The sequence below is a fragment of the Rhinolophus hipposideros genome, assembly GCF_964194185.1.
Source record: "Rhinolophus hipposideros genome assembly, chromosome: 7".
NCBI lineage: Eukaryota > Metazoa > Chordata > Mammalia > Chiroptera > Rhinolophidae > Rhinolophus > Rhinolophus hipposideros.
The window spans coordinates 37,125,494-37,142,026 of NC_138053.1; the positions used below are offsets into that span (position 1 = coordinate 37,125,494).

At 35.8% G+C, this 16,533-nt stretch overlaps 1 protein-coding gene across 6 annotated transcripts in view; it reads left to right on the forward strand.

Moving 5' to 3' along the window:
- The window catches only part of SKIC3 (SKI3 subunit of superkiller complex), a 76,269-nt gene that overhangs the window by 8,431 nt on the left and 51,305 nt on the right, over positions 1-16,533 (forward strand). For 5 of the 6 annotated variants that reach the window (XM_081053094.1, XM_081053095.1, XM_081053097.1 and 2 more), the window contains 9 exons: positions 1,073-1,163; positions 4,594-4,737; positions 5,819-5,910; positions 6,315-6,390; positions 6,931-7,071; positions 9,152-9,250; positions 9,354-9,462; positions 14,544-14,684; positions 15,515-15,616. In XM_081053094.1, the coding sequence (XP_080909220.1) occupies positions 1,074-1,163; positions 4,594-4,737; positions 5,819-5,910; positions 6,315-6,390; positions 6,931-7,071; positions 9,152-9,250; positions 9,354-9,462; positions 14,544-14,684; positions 15,515-15,616 (994 nt within the window). In that variant the 5' untranslated portion in view covers position 1,073. Of the gene's footprint in view, positions 1-1,072; positions 1,164-4,593; positions 4,738-5,818; positions 5,911-6,314; positions 6,391-6,930; positions 7,072-9,151; positions 9,251-9,353; positions 9,463-14,543; positions 14,685-15,514; positions 15,617-16,533 lie in introns of those variants that run through there. The other variant, XM_081053099.1, reaches the window with a different exon arrangement.

Here is a 16,533-nt window from a genome sequence, read left to right on the forward strand (position 1 = left end):
GATTTAATATTTACCCAATTTTGTTTTACCTTCCTGATGAGAGTGGAGTTTAGTGGAGTTGTCAAAAAAATATAAATGTTTCTTTTTTCAATATCCAGTTGTGATTGAATTTGGCTTGTTTACTGGTAAACCAGAATAAATTGTGAAATCTTGAGATATGTTAATTTACTTAAAATTAAATTAATACATCTTAATGTTAAATGAAGAAATACTTTGTCTATCAGTTGAAATATCTTTTTATTCATCACCTGCATTTAAGTGTCAATATTGTATTTATTTCTCTTCAAAGATTATAATATTACAAAGAATACTATATTACTATAATCCCACAGTAGTTCCTACTGTGAAGAAAGTTAATATCATGATTTATATATTATAGAAACTAGTTTTAAAACAAAATACTTTCTTGAACTCTTGCATCATAGTTACTGAAATGTATTTGTTAGTGTTCTTACTCTGTCACTTGGATTTATTCTACTGACTCTTGCTTAGTATAGAATTGGGTTAAGATTGGTATGTGTTTTGGGTCCTAGTCCATAAGATCATCTATGGAGAGTGAGTATAATGCAAATGCAACTCAATTTTAACAAATATTTATTAATATGTACAATTTGTCAGATACTAGATGCTGGTTCTAAAGCAGGAAAAAAAAATTCCTGCTTATGCGGAACTTGTGTTCTGAGGGGGTTGGGGAACAGATAATAAATAAGATAAATAAATGAAATGTATAGTGTATAAAATATAAGTGTAAAAGATGATAATACACTGAAGAAAAATAATTTATTTGAAGAAAAATAAATGCTGTGTTAGAGAGAGGGTTAAGGGGATATTGGGTGGTTGGGATTTGGGGGAAGGCAGTGTTCACATTTTAAATAGGTAGCCAGGGGAAGGTTTCACTGAGGAAGTGACATTTGATTAAAAATCTGAAGAAGTAAGGGAATAAGCTATGTATATATTAAGGGAGAAAAGAGTATTCCAGATATAAGGAGTCACAGGTGTCTTAAGGTTGTTGGAACTGTTACAGTCAGGCAGGTTATTATTATAGATACAAATAGACTTTTTATTTTGGCAGAATGTCCAACAAGGAGGTGAAGGCTGCTCTAAAAAGTGCTAGAGATGCAATCAGAAACAAAGAATATAAAGAAGCTTTGAAACATTGTAAGGTAACCAATATTTTTTTCTTTATGGTAAAAGCCTGTTACCTATTTATAAGCATGACGGATTCATAATATGTGAATTGTTTATTGTCTAAATATAACAAAGTGATAAGGTCACTTAGTAGAACCACTAGAGCGGTTGTGCTAGGATAAGTTACTTCTGCCACACTTAGTTTTGTCTTTCTCTGTATTAGTAACTTATCAAAGTCAAGTTCTTAAAACCGAATTACTTCTTAGGTATCTTCTGATGTGTTATATTATGGAACATCTTAAGATTTTGAATTTTTGTTGACATTCTAATTCTGTTTGGTTTTGGATGGGAATCAAGCTTCTGAAGCTCTTTTGTATGCTGATGGAAATATTCCAAGAGGAAGAAAGTGAAGGCACTGGAGAGATGGAGGGAAGTGGTTAGGAGTAAAGTCCTTGGGAACATGAGAGAGGATGGCATCCAGAGATAAAGAAAAGGGCCTTTAATATTTCTTCCATCTTAAAAGAAGGGAAGATAGATGCAGGTCCATATGCTGTCAGGTTTGTAGATTTGGGGGTAGGAAGATAAGAGTGTATCCCTCTAATGGCTTCTACTTTCTAGTGAAATATGTGATGAGAATGGAAGAGGAGTTGTATAAGCAGGTTTGAGACAAAAGAGGTATGAAATAGTTTTTATTCATAGGGCGAAAACCAATACACTAGTAAGGATTGAAAGCATTACCAGGCCCTACTGAATATCCATTTGAAGTTTCATGTTATTAAAATGAAATCAGTGAACTCAGCTGTGCAGTTTCTCCCTTTATGGTCAGTTTCTCAGGCTTGGAGATGGGCATGATGAAGTTCCAGAAAGATACAGGGAAAGAGAGGTAAAGGAGTTGAGAACATTTGCGAGGGAGTGATGGCAGTGATGGCTCATGGAGTCTAAGATGGGAAAGGTGGGATGAGAATTGAAAAATGGAGTGTTGTGGAGAAAGGGGGTGCGGTGAAAAATTGGACATGTCAGAGATTAAAGAATTATTATCACCGGACCATTATAGTAATTGAACCAGCAGAATAGGAGAGGGGAATGCTTAGGAATTCAGATTTTGGATGACTGAGGAGTGCTGCGGCTAAGAAACTGAGAGGCTGCGGTGTTCCGTGGGTCATCACCGTGGATGATAGAATGATTACAGGAATGGAGATGGAGAGGGAATTTACACTGAAGGAAACAGGAGGATCTGGGAGGGTGGTAGATGGCAGCAACAAGAAGGATATTTTTCAAAGGATAGCTGGATGGCTCGAATTTCAAAGGTAATGGGGTTTTTGAAGGAGAAGAATGAAGGTGACAGTGTGAACAAGGAGAACCCCTTCCTTACTTCCTGGTCCTGTGACATGTAGGAAGTCGGGGAAAAGAAATCAGCTGCAGTGTGTAAAATCTATAGGAGACTAGCCAAGTCGCAGTGGAGGCAGAACTTAGTACAGGTAAAAGAAAGGTTAGAAATGTAGAGGGAACTTACCTGGTCCAGATTGGGAGTCCCAGAGAGCACAAAGAAGAATTTAGGAGAGGGAGAGGGAGGGAATTGGGTAAGATTGGGGGAAATACACAGCACTATAGGGTGAGAGTCTGAAGGGTAAAGGATGCCCTTGTGAGGTTAGGGTTTCTAGTGGGACTGAGCCCAGCAGGGATGGAGGCCGTGACGGAACCTCTGATATAGAAGAAAGTCGGCAGCCTGTTCAAGCTGTGGGGGGAGTGGAAGCCGGAGAGGGAGGGGCTGTTTCCTTCAGCACTAGGCTTATCGAACTAATACACGTGTGAACCTATTTCTATTATATACAGTAGTCTTTTTGATTCAGATACGAATTCCTCCAAGTAATTTCTACCAGAGAGACCCAACTAGAAAGCAAAGATGGGGCATTAGTCAATGGCCAATGTGTGATTATTTATGTGTAGTAATCTAGAATGTTGGTTAAAGCTAAATGAAATTTTTAATAAAGAAATGCTGCATCTCTGTGTATTTGCTGTGTGTTTGTCTGATTCTCTCGTCTGCCTGTGTGCCTGTATAACTCAGTATAAGCATCCCTTTAGGGAGCTTTCTCTGGCTTGTGTAGGTGGAATTTAGAGTTTTTAATTTAAAAAAATTACAGTTTACATTGAATATTATTTTATATTCATTTCAGGTGTACAACATAGTGGTTAGACATTTATATAATTTACGAAGTGATTCCCCGGTTAGTCTAGTACCCACCTGGTACCATGCCCAGTTATTACCATGTTGTTGACTATATTCCCTATGCTGTACTTTACATCCCCATGACTGTTTTGTAACTGCCAATTTGTACTTCTTAATCCTTTTCACCTTTCTCACTTTTTTCTTTGTCTTCTCAGAACGTCATACCTACTTTCATCACATTGTTGTAATTCTTTCCTTAAAAGTCTGTTTCCGATTTCGAAAATCTGCTCATTCTGCAGATAGTAGGTACTTAACTGATTGCTGGTTGGCTATGGCATTTATCATTTGTTCAGCAGTTACATGCTAGTCATTGTTGTTGGTGTTGGGGACAAGCATTAATAAGGCTCCAGTGTTTAGAGCCTAGCTTTAGTCGGTACCTCATTGTTATTTTTTGGGGAGGCAGCATTGTTGGATAACAGAATGGAACTTGTGTCTAGACTTGGTGACAGATTGTTAGAAGTGCTACGTGGATTCACAGAAACCTAATCAATCATCTGACTGGTTCAACTCATGGAAATGTTCTTATTTTTCTCTAGAATATGTAAAGCCTTAATGGTTGATTTTATTTTAGCTTCTACTTTTGTTTTCTTTTACTAGAACATCTTGCTTTCTGTTTCAAACCATTTTACCTTAGCAAGTAGCTATTATTTCTGCAAGTAATAGCTCTCTCTATACTTTTCATTCTATTGATAGGTATAATTTAAACGTTCTTCATCACTATTTGTTTGAACATATTTTCTACAGTCACATTGGGGTCAGTTTACTTTCCTAACCTGTAATTTCAATGAAAAACCTGTGTAATATGGAGAAATGTTATCCTAATGAATGAAAATATGGGAGTTGGATGAGGTAAAACAATACGGAGAACAGTGTTGTGAGTTGACTAGTAGCGGTGTGGAATAGAGGCAGGCAGGATGGTGGGGTGGTAAGAACAGTCTTATTGTTCTTTTTACATCCGGTATTCTCAAGGGGCTAGGGGAAGCATCAGGATTACTTAAGTAGCTTTTTAAAAATACACCTCATGTTTCAGACCCTTTACTATGACTGATCCAGTCAAACTCCCTCTCTCCCCAAAGAAACGGAGGACCAGGGAGGTTAAAGGTTAAGTGCTATTCGTAAGATCACCTATTAGCAGTAGATGCAGACTTCCTGACCCTCCAGTAGACTGTGTTTTTGTCTTTTGTTTGTGCATTAACTTCCAAACTTAATGACGTGCTCTTTTAATGTTTTTTAATCAGACAGTGTTAAAACAAGAGAAAAATAACTACAATGCCTGGGTTTTTATTGGCGTTGCTGCAGCCGAGCTAGAACAACCTGATCAGGCCCAGGGAGCCTATAAGAAAGCTGCTGAACTAGAGCCAGACCAATTATTAGCTTGGCAGGTATGTAGAATTTTTCCCCCCTCTGTATTATAGGAAGTGATTTTTTTCCCATGTTTAAAATTACAGGTAACAGCTCTAAAATAATAATGTAAACTTCCATTTATCCCACATACGAAAGAAAATTTCAATTTATTGATCTTCTAAACCCAAAAGATACTTAAAAAGTGGTACCAAGGATGCTGTTTTCCGCTATTTAACACCCAATCCAGTGGATTATTTTCAAATGTGAGGATTGGAATTGAAATATGGTTGTGTAAGTCTCCAACTTAATTGTATGGGCATATGAAAGACTTATGAAACATATTCTTTATGTTTACCTGGGAGAAAAGAAATGTATATTATGTTTCCTATAAGTAAAATAATATTAAAAAACTTGCAATTTTCTACCTTTTAGTACAAGTTAAATTCTTTTTTCTTGTTTAATGGTCTTCAGGTTTTTTAGTTGGCTTCTCCAACTTTTTAAAATCTAGTAACTTGGTTTTATACCTCAATCACATCTTAGAAACTGCGCTCAATAGGAGGTAGTAGGCTCTGGAGAACGTGAACCTGTTTGTCTCAAGTTTACATAAATAAGAACTTGAATGAGGGTATCTGGTAACACACTTAGAGAGATGCTCACTTTTATTATGTACTGATTGATTTAGGATGTCTGATCTTTATTTGAAGCAAAACTGACAGTTTCCACAGACTACTTGGATTTTTTGTTTGTTTGTTTCACCATATAAAAGTAGTATCAGATGGTAATGTCTTAGGGGATAGCATTGTAGAGTAACTATTAAATTTTTTTTTTTCTGTGAAACACTTCAAGTATATTTTCAAAAGTAAAGAGAATGGTATAATGAATCCCTCTATGCCCATTACTGAGCATCAATAAAAATCCTCTCATAGTCATTTTTTTCATCTATACTTTCACCTGCTACCTCCCACCCCAAATATTTGGAGGCAAATCCCAGACATGTTTTATTTATAAATTGTAATTATCTTTATCATGAATAATATGTGTAGATTGTCACTTTAGCAAAACAAATGTGAGAACATTATACTTTTGTGCAAAAATAATCTCTACTACTTCCTCTTCTAGGGGTTAGCAAGCTTATATGAGAAATGTAAACTCGTAAATGCTAAGGATGACTTACCTGGTGTTTACCAAAAGCTCCTGGATCTTTATGAAAGGTAATCAGTATGTGGAGAAAAGCCAGTGTTTTTTAAAAGCATGAATTAGAAGAAAGTGATTAAAAATCATAGAAGTACTCCAAACATTTATTGGGAAGCATTTTTCTTTCCAAATGTTATTACAGAATTTCTTGATTGTGATCAAGATTCAAAAAACTGATGTGGGAACTTTGGTATTATTTTCAGTAAATGTAAGGGAAGATAATATTTCTTAAACTTTTTATTTTTTCAATGAGAGGCTCATTTTATAAAATTTTACTGTAATATGAAGATGTAGTATATTCTAATTTAATATAGCACTTGACAATATTATTGGGATATTTTAATTTTAATGTCTTAAGTCTGCTTGTTTTTTTAATCAGATTAAAAATTATTTATTTTTTATTATTTTTTTTTATTTTAAGTGTCGACAAACAGAAGTGGTGTGATGTCTGTAAGAAACTTGTGGATCTGTATTACCAAGAAAAGAAACACGTAGAGGTTGGTTAATGATTTGCTGGGGTAGTAGACTTCTTTTGATAAAACCATTATTAGAAGAAAGCTTCTATTTAGCTTGAAGGAAATTTTTAAAAATTATTATGTAGTACGATATTAAATGAACTTTGAGAGATAATACAAATTACAGTGCTTTGAAAACTTAGAATGCAAATTTCAGATATCATAACTTCCAAACTTTTTTGGAAACTGGGCAGAAATAAATAAAATAAGGAAAAGCATTACCTGTAAAATTTAGTGACCCATTTGTGGTATCTCCACAGCTGATACCATAAATTAAGAGGATGGGGGCAAGTCATTATTTCTGTATCTACTCTGGTATCTCAGTCTTACTTCTGATATAAGGACTATATAGATTTGGCCAATACACTCATTTTTATGGGTGGGGTTTCATAAAAGATGGAGTTTTGTGCTTTTGCTATTTTTATGTATTAGCAGATAAAAATATTTGTTTGCAGATTTTATTTTTTTAATTGGCATTTTTAGTACTTAAGATAAAATAACCATTTTCAATCTCCTTGACAGGTGGCCCGAACATGGCATAAACTGATAAAGACAAAGCAGGAGCTGGGTGCAGACAAACACGAGCTTTATCAGCTCTGGAAGAAATTGACTCACTTGCTGCCTGAGAGTAATGAGGGTCAGAATAATGAGACTCAGCAACTGGTACTGACCTGTTTACTCCCCACAGTTTGTATCATGAAAATTGATCATTTAATGAAATTTAGAAAATGGAAACATAATGATATAATATAGAGAAATGCTATATGTCAGATTAGACATTTCATAAATGTTCCATTTTACATTCAGAGGCTCTTCCTGATAAAGTCAGAATTACTGGCCTACAGTCTCATATTAAGTCAGGACAGAGTGGAATTGATACTCAGGGTATGAGAATTTTACTCCCTTGTATTCATAAAAGTCCACAGTAAATCAGTTCCTTTATCACTGTCGAAAAGAAACTATGAATTTGGCTTTAACAAAAAAGCTATAATTTCTAATAAATTGTATCTTAAAGTTATATTTCTTTATGTTTATGAACTAAGAGTACTAAATTACTTTGAGGTTTAACAATTTAACTAGAGTATTTCTATTTAGTATTTAGAGTACTGCTTATAGCTAGATATACTCCTTTTTAATGTGCAGATTTTGACGTAATTGAAAAGAATGTTTAAAAGAATTTGGAAAAAAGCCATTGGTTTTGAACTATAATTGGAAAATATCTCCATTCTATTTTTTTTATATTTGTCAGTTTAAAAGTAAACTTAGTTTCTTAATATAGTAAATAGCCACTCAATGTACTCAATTCCATTCAATGTTAAATTGAATGGAATTTTTAAATGTAAGTAATAATAGGCTTTCTACAGGATGGGAAGCTCACTTCTTTGTATGTTTGTTCATTTGTTCACTCATTAATTTGTTCCTTTATTCAGAAAATATTTATCAAGACCCTAATGTATGTCAGACAGTGTCATAAGTGCTGGGGATAAAAATGTAAGAATAAGATTTGCATTTGTTTGTGTATTGGCTTATCTGTATATAGATTCAGTTGTGGAAAAATTGAGCAGTACCAAAATTAGCTGATTCACCAAGTTCTCTTAAATTATATCTCCAGATTATGACTTCGTTATTTTCCTTGAAATAGTATAGGTTACCAGAATATCAAGCACATACAAAATAAATAAAATGGTTTTTTTTTTAAATTATCTATAGTACTACACTCTTCTGTGAAAGAGAACTAATTATACTTATTATCTTAAGATTTGACTTCTAACTGTTAAAAATAGGATAAAAGACTTTTTGGTGTGGATTATTTTCACATTGAATGCTAATGATAACTGCTTTATTTAAATGTGCTCAGAAGAAAAATGTATCACCTATTTTCCGTGTGGATTAATTTCATTACTTTTTTTTTTTAAAAACCCCTTGTGCTTGACTGTTTAAGTTAGGCTTCTTATTTTTTTCTTTTTTTTTTTTTTTTTTTGCAAGATCATTTATCAGCATTAAAATTTTACTTACATAGACTTTTTACCATACTTTATAAAGAAAATCTGAGGTAGTGAACTATAGTACGAGTTTTCATTATAAAGTCATGGAAATTCATTTAAAAACTGTAGAACTTATATAACCATATAAATGGCATCCTTTAACGTGCTTGTCTTGGATTTTAGTATTGCTGATCTGGCTCAAAATACATTTAGAAGTCCTCTTTTGGAAGAGGATACTGTGTAAGAGAAATTATTTCATTATGCCTGTAGTTTAGTCATATCTCGTGTTTTCTTTTACCAAAAGTAGAACTTAACTTCATCAAGTTTTCTTTTTTTTCAAGATTGAAAATTTGCTACCATTGAAGATGTTCCAAAGAACATGCTGGTGATTTCAGAAGAGATGTTTTAAAAATTATCTGAACAGTAATAGCTATATTGGCATATAAGACCATACCTCTCTGGTTGACTACTTTGTAGGGAACAGAAAACACAAGAATGTTTTATTGAATTAATGTTGCTAATTTATAGTTATCCCTTCTTAGTTCAGTGCAGTCTGCTGGCCAGTGGAATTTGAATGTATTCCAAAACTTACATATATATATTTTTTCCTCATTGAAATTGTCAAGGCCATATTAGAAAATGCAGTTGCAGTTAGTTGAGGGTATAGTTTGTACAAGGGAGTCTTTTGCGTTTGACTATTTTAAAATTCTTCGTTTAAATATGGTAGAGATGATAGCTTTTTTGTTTATTTGTTTCAGCTTTTAACTGCTTTTGAGAATGCACTGGACTTATCCCATAAGATTCCTAGTGAAGATCACCAAGCACTTTATAGACATTTCATTGAATGTTTGTCCAAAGTAAGTTGATTTTTAAAGTCTCTAATGTGACTATTCTAAATAGGAAAGTGTCCAGAAGTATATTTTACTGCTACTTAGTTTATTTTACTTTTATATTTTCAAGTTTCCCCATGAGACTGCTAGGTTGAAGAAGGCCTGCGAAGGAATGCTAAGCATCTATTCCACTGTACAATATCCATTAGAAGTGCTTTGTTTGCATTTAATTGAATCAGGTAATTTCTTTATTATGTTGTGTCCTAGAGGCATGGGAGTGTATGGGCATGGTTTGCTATCAATCAAACATCCTTTCAGTGCCTACTACAGGTAGGTTATTGTTTCAGGCTTTCTGGACGTAAAAGGACGTATGATATGTTGTCTCTGTGCACAGGAAAGGGAAAGTACATAGGAAAGTATAGGAAAAATACAGGAAAGTATATAAATACAGGAAAATACAGTAAAACTATAGGAAAGTGTACTGATACAGAGGAATTATGGGTTGTTGATCAGTGAAATCTTTGAGGGTGAAAATTGGAGAAGGTCTTGAATTTTCCATAGAAATTAGATAAACAGGAAGAGGTGAAATGTACTCCAGATGGCATGAGCTATATTGAGCTAGGTGCAGTTTTGGGGAATAGTAATACAGTTTTATTTGCTATAGTAGAAGGAATATTTAATGATATATTTTGGTGAAATAGATTGGACTATATTACATAGTCCAAGTCCAAATGTCATGCAAAGGATTTTGTGAAAGATTAGTATTCTCAGCATTGATGTCATGTCAGTGTCACAAGTGCATTATTGTAAATATTGTAATGTCATACAGGAATGAAGTTTGTGAATGATCTACTTCTTTTTTTCTCCTTTTCATTATTTATTTATTTATTTATTTATTTAATTAATTTATTGGGGGTGACACTTGTTAGTAAAATTACATTCTGTATTACATCATCTATAAATCCCGTTGTCTGCTCACCACCCAGAATCAGTTCTCCTTCCATCACCATATATTTGATTGCTTTTTTAATGAAATAGAGCAGATTCAAGTCAGAGAGCGTCTCAGTGTCTGCTTCATGCTCGTGCTCCCTTGTGTGCTTTCTTCAGGGGAACAGAGAAGTGATGACAGCCCGCTTGCTGGGAATTGCTAAAACTTATAGCTGTGGATGTGTTGTGCCCAAGGCTGGTTTCCAGACAGTTTATAGGAGGAACCATATTGGTTTTCACAACAGCCTCTCTTCTTGTTCTCAGTGTCTGTGCTGAACAGGTTGTTGTTTAAATAATTTGACTATCACTGCTATTCAGGCCTATATTCACCTGATGTGAACAAAGTTCACAGAAGTCAGTCACTGAAATAAAAATAACAGTACCAGCACCAGTGTGGTAGTGATTCTAAATTATTGCAGAGCTTTACTAATCCACATTTTTCAATGTTTTTCATAAATGAGTATTCACATGGGATACTTTGTATGTGAATAGCAATCAATTACATGTTTCATAATAGAAAAATAGTTGAAAATCTGCTAGAGATAAGTGAGGGAAAATTGCCGTTAGAGTGCTGGTTTGTATGAAAGGTAAGTTGTTGAGAGATGTTAATGGGCTTTCAAAGGGAATTGTCCATCAGTGGTTTGCAGATGAGAGAGCAGTACTGAGGCTAGACATATGGTTTGGAAGTCATTTCTATGGAGGTGTTTGGTTGTGGGCAGCCAGTTATGTTCGGAGACTGAGTTTATCTTTGCCAGTAATTTATTTAACACAGGTTCACTGTGGGAATTTCACAAGCTAGTAACATACAGGGTAATGTCTCTTAAGCCAATAATGAAATGACATACTCCAAATCAATGATAGATTAATCACACTATTGTTTAAGGCAAGGGGAGATGAAAGGAATAAAGTCCAAATTTAGCTGAGGTGTACCTTGTATGCAAGGTTGGTTCTTTTCTAAGGCAGGAATGGCTTAACCAACTGACAGGTATTCCAGCTGCCAGCACAAACACGGAGTTGCTGTTTGCTACAGCATGTGGCGCTGGTGTTGGCCAACAGGGCTCTTTAGAGGAGCCGACGCACAGCTTTCACTCCCGCTGGTAGAAGAGTCTCCTTTACCGTGGCAGGAGCTCGTGCCCCGAAGGTCTGGAGAGAATTTAGATCAGCCAAAGGCTTGCCTTGCAGTCCAAACACTCTAGAATAGTCCTTACAGACTCTCAGTAGTTATAGTCCACATGTTCCCTTGCTGTCGATGCTTCTGCAGATGTTTTTGTATGGATAAGCCCCTAGCAGCGCTTATGGATAACAACAGATGAGAGGAAGGTATCCTGACACACCTTACTTCACTCTTATATCAAAACAACTTTATTCTTAAAAACAACTTCATTTTTGTTACAAACAAGTAGATTTGAAAAAATATCAAACCAGTACACAACAACAGGTGAAAGTGGAGTAGGGTCGGTGACTTCAGAGGATGACGAGAGGGCAAAAAGGTGAAAACTACCTGGACCGTGCTGGCTGGCTCGAAGGGGAAAGGAGGAAAACAGGACAGAGGAGAGGAGAGGTTAGTGAGGAAGGTGGGGGCCTGAGGCAAAGTAGTAACACAGAAGGCAAGGCAAGAGCATTTCAGAAAAGAGATCTGACAGATTGAGCAACTATATGATTAGGATAAAGTTTATTCGGGCTACCTTTTCTTATCAAAGTGTTTGAATTGGAATTTAAATTACTATGATTGGAAAAGAGTAGGAAGAAGTGGTCAGCAGGTATAAAAGGAAGCAATCCTGGGCCTTGACTGACTGCATTTAAGGGAGAGGAGAAGGAACCATGCAAAAGCAAAGTCCGCTTTTAGAGGAGTTGACGAATTGCAAAAGTGTGGTCTGGCTGGAGAGTTTTAAGAAGAAAGGGCTAGTTAACATTATGAACGGTGCATTGAGGTCAAGGAGGATGAGGCATGCAAGAGACTTTCAGTACAAGGAGTATGCTTATGAATTTGTGTGTGTGTGTGTGTGTGTGTGTGTGTGTGTGTGTCTGTCTGTGTGGTTCACTGATAGGAAGCATAGTTCCAAAATCACCCATTGTGTTCAAATTTTAATGTGAGATCCAATGTGTTCCCAATATAACTGGGCTGATTATTGTGTGATCTCTGGTGCCCATCCGCCACTCCTTTTTCTGCTGTTAAAATTGCTATTGAGAAATTAATGGCTGGTACTCACTTTTCTGCCTATGCCTGTTCAGCTATTAGTGGTTTGTACCATTCCCTCATTCTTGACCTGCTCACATGCCAACTGGCACAAGAGGATACTTTGAAATTTCTTTCTGGGAACAACTGAATGCTTTCTCAAGAAGCATATTCATGTCTGTGATACGGATTTCTTGAGTAAACATGGTCTTTACATTCCAAAAAGCCTACAAAATTATAAAAGAAATGGGGTCAACAAATAGTGAGCATAGTTTTGCACCTAAATCCAGTACTTGACCAAGTGCTCTAATAAAGAGAGAGCAAAGGGAGAGTGCTGATTGATTAGAGTGTGTTGATTTGTGTGAAAAAAATCATTCTTGCAAAGGGGAGTAGGTGGGTGGATATTTACACTATGGTACATCAAGGAGGGGTTCTTTCCCTGCTCAGTTGTTGATAGTAAGAATTTATGGAATGGCGCAGTTCAGGCTTAGTACATTCTAAGGTAAATAAATATTTTGGGGTGGAGGTTTAATAGGTAATGCAGAACAGTAGGAAACTACGCTGCATGATTTTTTTTTCTTTTTTCATTGCTCCTCTAAACCAAACTTTCTGTGTATTAAGAACTGAAAATCTGTAGGGTCTCTTATGGCTGACCTATCCCTCCCCCAGAGAACTTTAATATCTGTAGAATTTGCTACTTAACAGCAGTTAATCACTGGGTTCTCTTCCACTGGAGACAAATATATTTCATTCTGCTTTGTCCTCATTTGCATATTGAGGCATGAAGATTCATTTTTAAAACGACTCAGTGCAGAAAGCTTCACAAAACAAGTAGTGTATAGCTTTCACAGTTGTCATCTGATTAATATTATTTCATGCTGGATGACCTTTTTGATTTATTGTGTTTTGCTTTATTGCTGGAATGAGGGAAGATAAGAAAGCTTGGTAGTAGTAGGCTTATGTCTTTTTTTATTGGCTTACTAATCAAAGTAGTATTTCTTCCAATTTTTTTCATATCTCATCAAACAGTATTGAAGTTTTACTTCTTTAGCCATTATGAATTCTTCCAAATTTTTGGTGCTAACTTGGACTTCTAAATCAATATATAGTTGGTGTGTATCTGGTTTTGAAAATTTTGCAATATATAAGCTAACTGGTATCAGGCTAAAAATTTACCTTTGACCTCTGTGACTGAAACAGTGGATCCACGTGTAGTCTGGGGCTCTATGTTATATATCGATATTAAAGCATCATGTCTCTTTTTTCAGATCAATTATTTTTATTTGCTTCCTTTATTTATTGCTTCAAGTTGTAGTCTCTTAATTACGTTTTAAGAATTTCCCTAAGTGATTTAACAGTTTATTAAAGTGATGAAGGCTATTCACCGTTTATTCTCAAAACAGGAATCACATATTTTACTTGTTTTATGCTTTTCTGGGAGTGGAAATCCTGAGATTGATTGAAATTGGAGAAAATGGAAATATAACAAACCACATAATGTTTTCTAAACTAAATTATTATACCAAAATAAATTTGAAATCAGTCTTGGCATTGGATGATTATTACATAAGCTTGGACTTATATAGCAGAAATGTACTGCTGAACTTGTAAACTTCAGATGCATGTCACTAAGCCTTTGTGCGGTATCCTGAGGAGTAAGTAGCCCAGGATGCTGGAAGAGTCCATTGGGCCTGGCTTCTTGGCTGCCATGTCTCTAGCAGTACATGGTTCCCCAGGGAGAGAGAGTGGTGAAGACACTGCTCTTTGATAGGAATTCCTTCATTTAACAATCAGCATTGTTACTGCTGAATAGGAAAGGGAGACCTGGCCAGAAATAGGCTGTGTATCTTAGCCTAGTGGTGAGTAGCCGTAGTAGGTTTCTTTTTTGAAATTCTTGAGTATGACTTCAAGTTCTGTTTACCCATACTGCTGTGGGTAAAGTGGTTTTTACTTATAATATTTAAGAAGATGAAGGAGTATAATTTTCTCTATGAAACGTTAATATTTTCTACATTTGGTGGTTTATTTCAGTTTTGAGTGCCTGGACTCAGGAGATAGTGGGGGATGCGTAAGACAGCTTTTGAGATTTAAGTATATAGGTTTTGGTGCTTAGAAATTTGGTGTATGTATGCTAATCATTTTTTCTTTTAATTCCAGGAAGTCTTACTGATGAGGGACATCAGTATTGTTGCAGACTAGTGGAAATGGATTCAAAAAGTGGCCCAGGCCTTGTTGGTTTAGGTATTAAAGCATTACAAGACAAAAAGTACGAAGAAGCAGTTAGGAACTTAACAGAAGGTAAGTGTACAGTGGATAGCATGTAACATGAGGGATAGTTGTTATTCAGTCAATAGGCATTTATCTTTGGGCCTTTCTTTAAGAAATGTATATTTAAGATAGGAGCAAGAAAATTGAAGTTACATACTCTGGAGTCTGCTTAAGTTTGAATTCCAGCTCTGCCACTCACTAATTCAAGACCTTAAGAAAATTAAACTGTATCTTAGTGTCTTCATTTATAAAATAAGGATAATAATATTTCTATCCTTAAGAGTCTTTACCTTCGTGTTGTCAGGAGCCAGGTATGGTGTTTCTGAATGAACTTACATTCAAATTGAGATCTGAATGACAAATACAAGCTTGGCGCTTAGAGGAGCATTTCAGGCCAATAAACGAAATAGCCTGAGGTGAGATGAAAGCTGGTATTCAGGGAACTGCTGGCAACTCGGCAAGATTTGCAAATGAAGTATTGCAGCTGGAAGGGTCAAGAATTGAGGCTGGGAAGGGGCCTTGCAAATCTTGTTAAGCATGCTAAGGGCAGCAGGGAACCAGTAGTAGTTTTTAAGCAGAGTGATTTCATACTCACATTTAATAGTCTGGCTACAAGGTAGAGAATGAATTGGAGTGGATGGCAGGCACTTGCGGTTACCTGGGATAAAAATGAGGAAGATCTGAACTGCAGTGTGGGGGCAGAGAAATGAATCGGGGCCTGCAATCAGTGTGACTTTGTAATTGATTAGATATGAGAGATGAGGGACAGGGGAGGAGTCTGATTTGGGGAGTAGAGGTGATGCCATTCATCTCAGTAGTCGTGGAAACCTTGGATTTTATTATTGCTTTTATCCTTTTAGGGTTAAAAGAAAGCCCTCTCTGCACAACTGGATGGTATCATCTGGCAGAAGCCCAAGTCAAAATGCATAGACCTAAGGAAGCTGTTCTTTCGTGCAATCAAGGTACCCTTGACATCTTTAAGGGTGGCCAACTCTGTTTCTTTCCATCTTAAAAGAGAAAGACAGTGGTTTTAAAAAAAAGATATATCTTAAAGACTACTGTGTATTTTGTATTTTAAGTTGCCAACTAACTTAAATTTCATTAAGGAGCTGAAAAAAATGCCAAGTCTGTATGCATGTCTACTAGTGTATTTTTAAATTGACAATGAATATTTATCAAAGGTTTCCCGCCCTTGGAATTTTGACAATCAATTTTGGCTTGTGTGGTGGTGCTGTCTTTGTAACAAGGAAGTTCCTAGTGTGGCCCTAGGACCTTCACTAGTTCTTGATTCCTCTGGTGTAGATAAGGAATGGCATCTTGTAGCCTATGTGAATATGATGAGATAGAAAATAACAAAAAGTGATTCACTGCTCTTAATCAGCTGGTGGCCTAATTGCTATAGTTGAGAAACAGTTCACCCTGGTCCATTCTAATTCAGCTTCTTTCCCCTTCCATGATCCTTAATTTGCTATGTTTGTTACAGATGGGTTTACTGAGGCTAACCTTTGTTATGTAGCAGATGTACTAAGTGTGATAAAAAAATACGGTGAATGTTTAAATCAAAAAAAATTGTCATAGTAAATGACACATTGCTCTTCATCCTCCTCAGAATACTGTGCCTCGCTTCAAACACACTTATCCCATTGTTCTTGCCACTTTACGAAGCAGTTCTCGAAGTCCTCTTTCCTGAGTATCATTAGTTGCGCTGTTGTGTCTGCCTCGATGTCCTCAATTGATTCAATGGTCATTTTGACTTGGGGAAAGAGCCCGATGTTGCACACAGTGCCAGATCCGGTGAATAAGGTGGATGAGGACACACTGTAATGTTTTTATCTGACAGAAGTTGCTGTACCAGAAGTGATGTGTGACATGGAGTGTT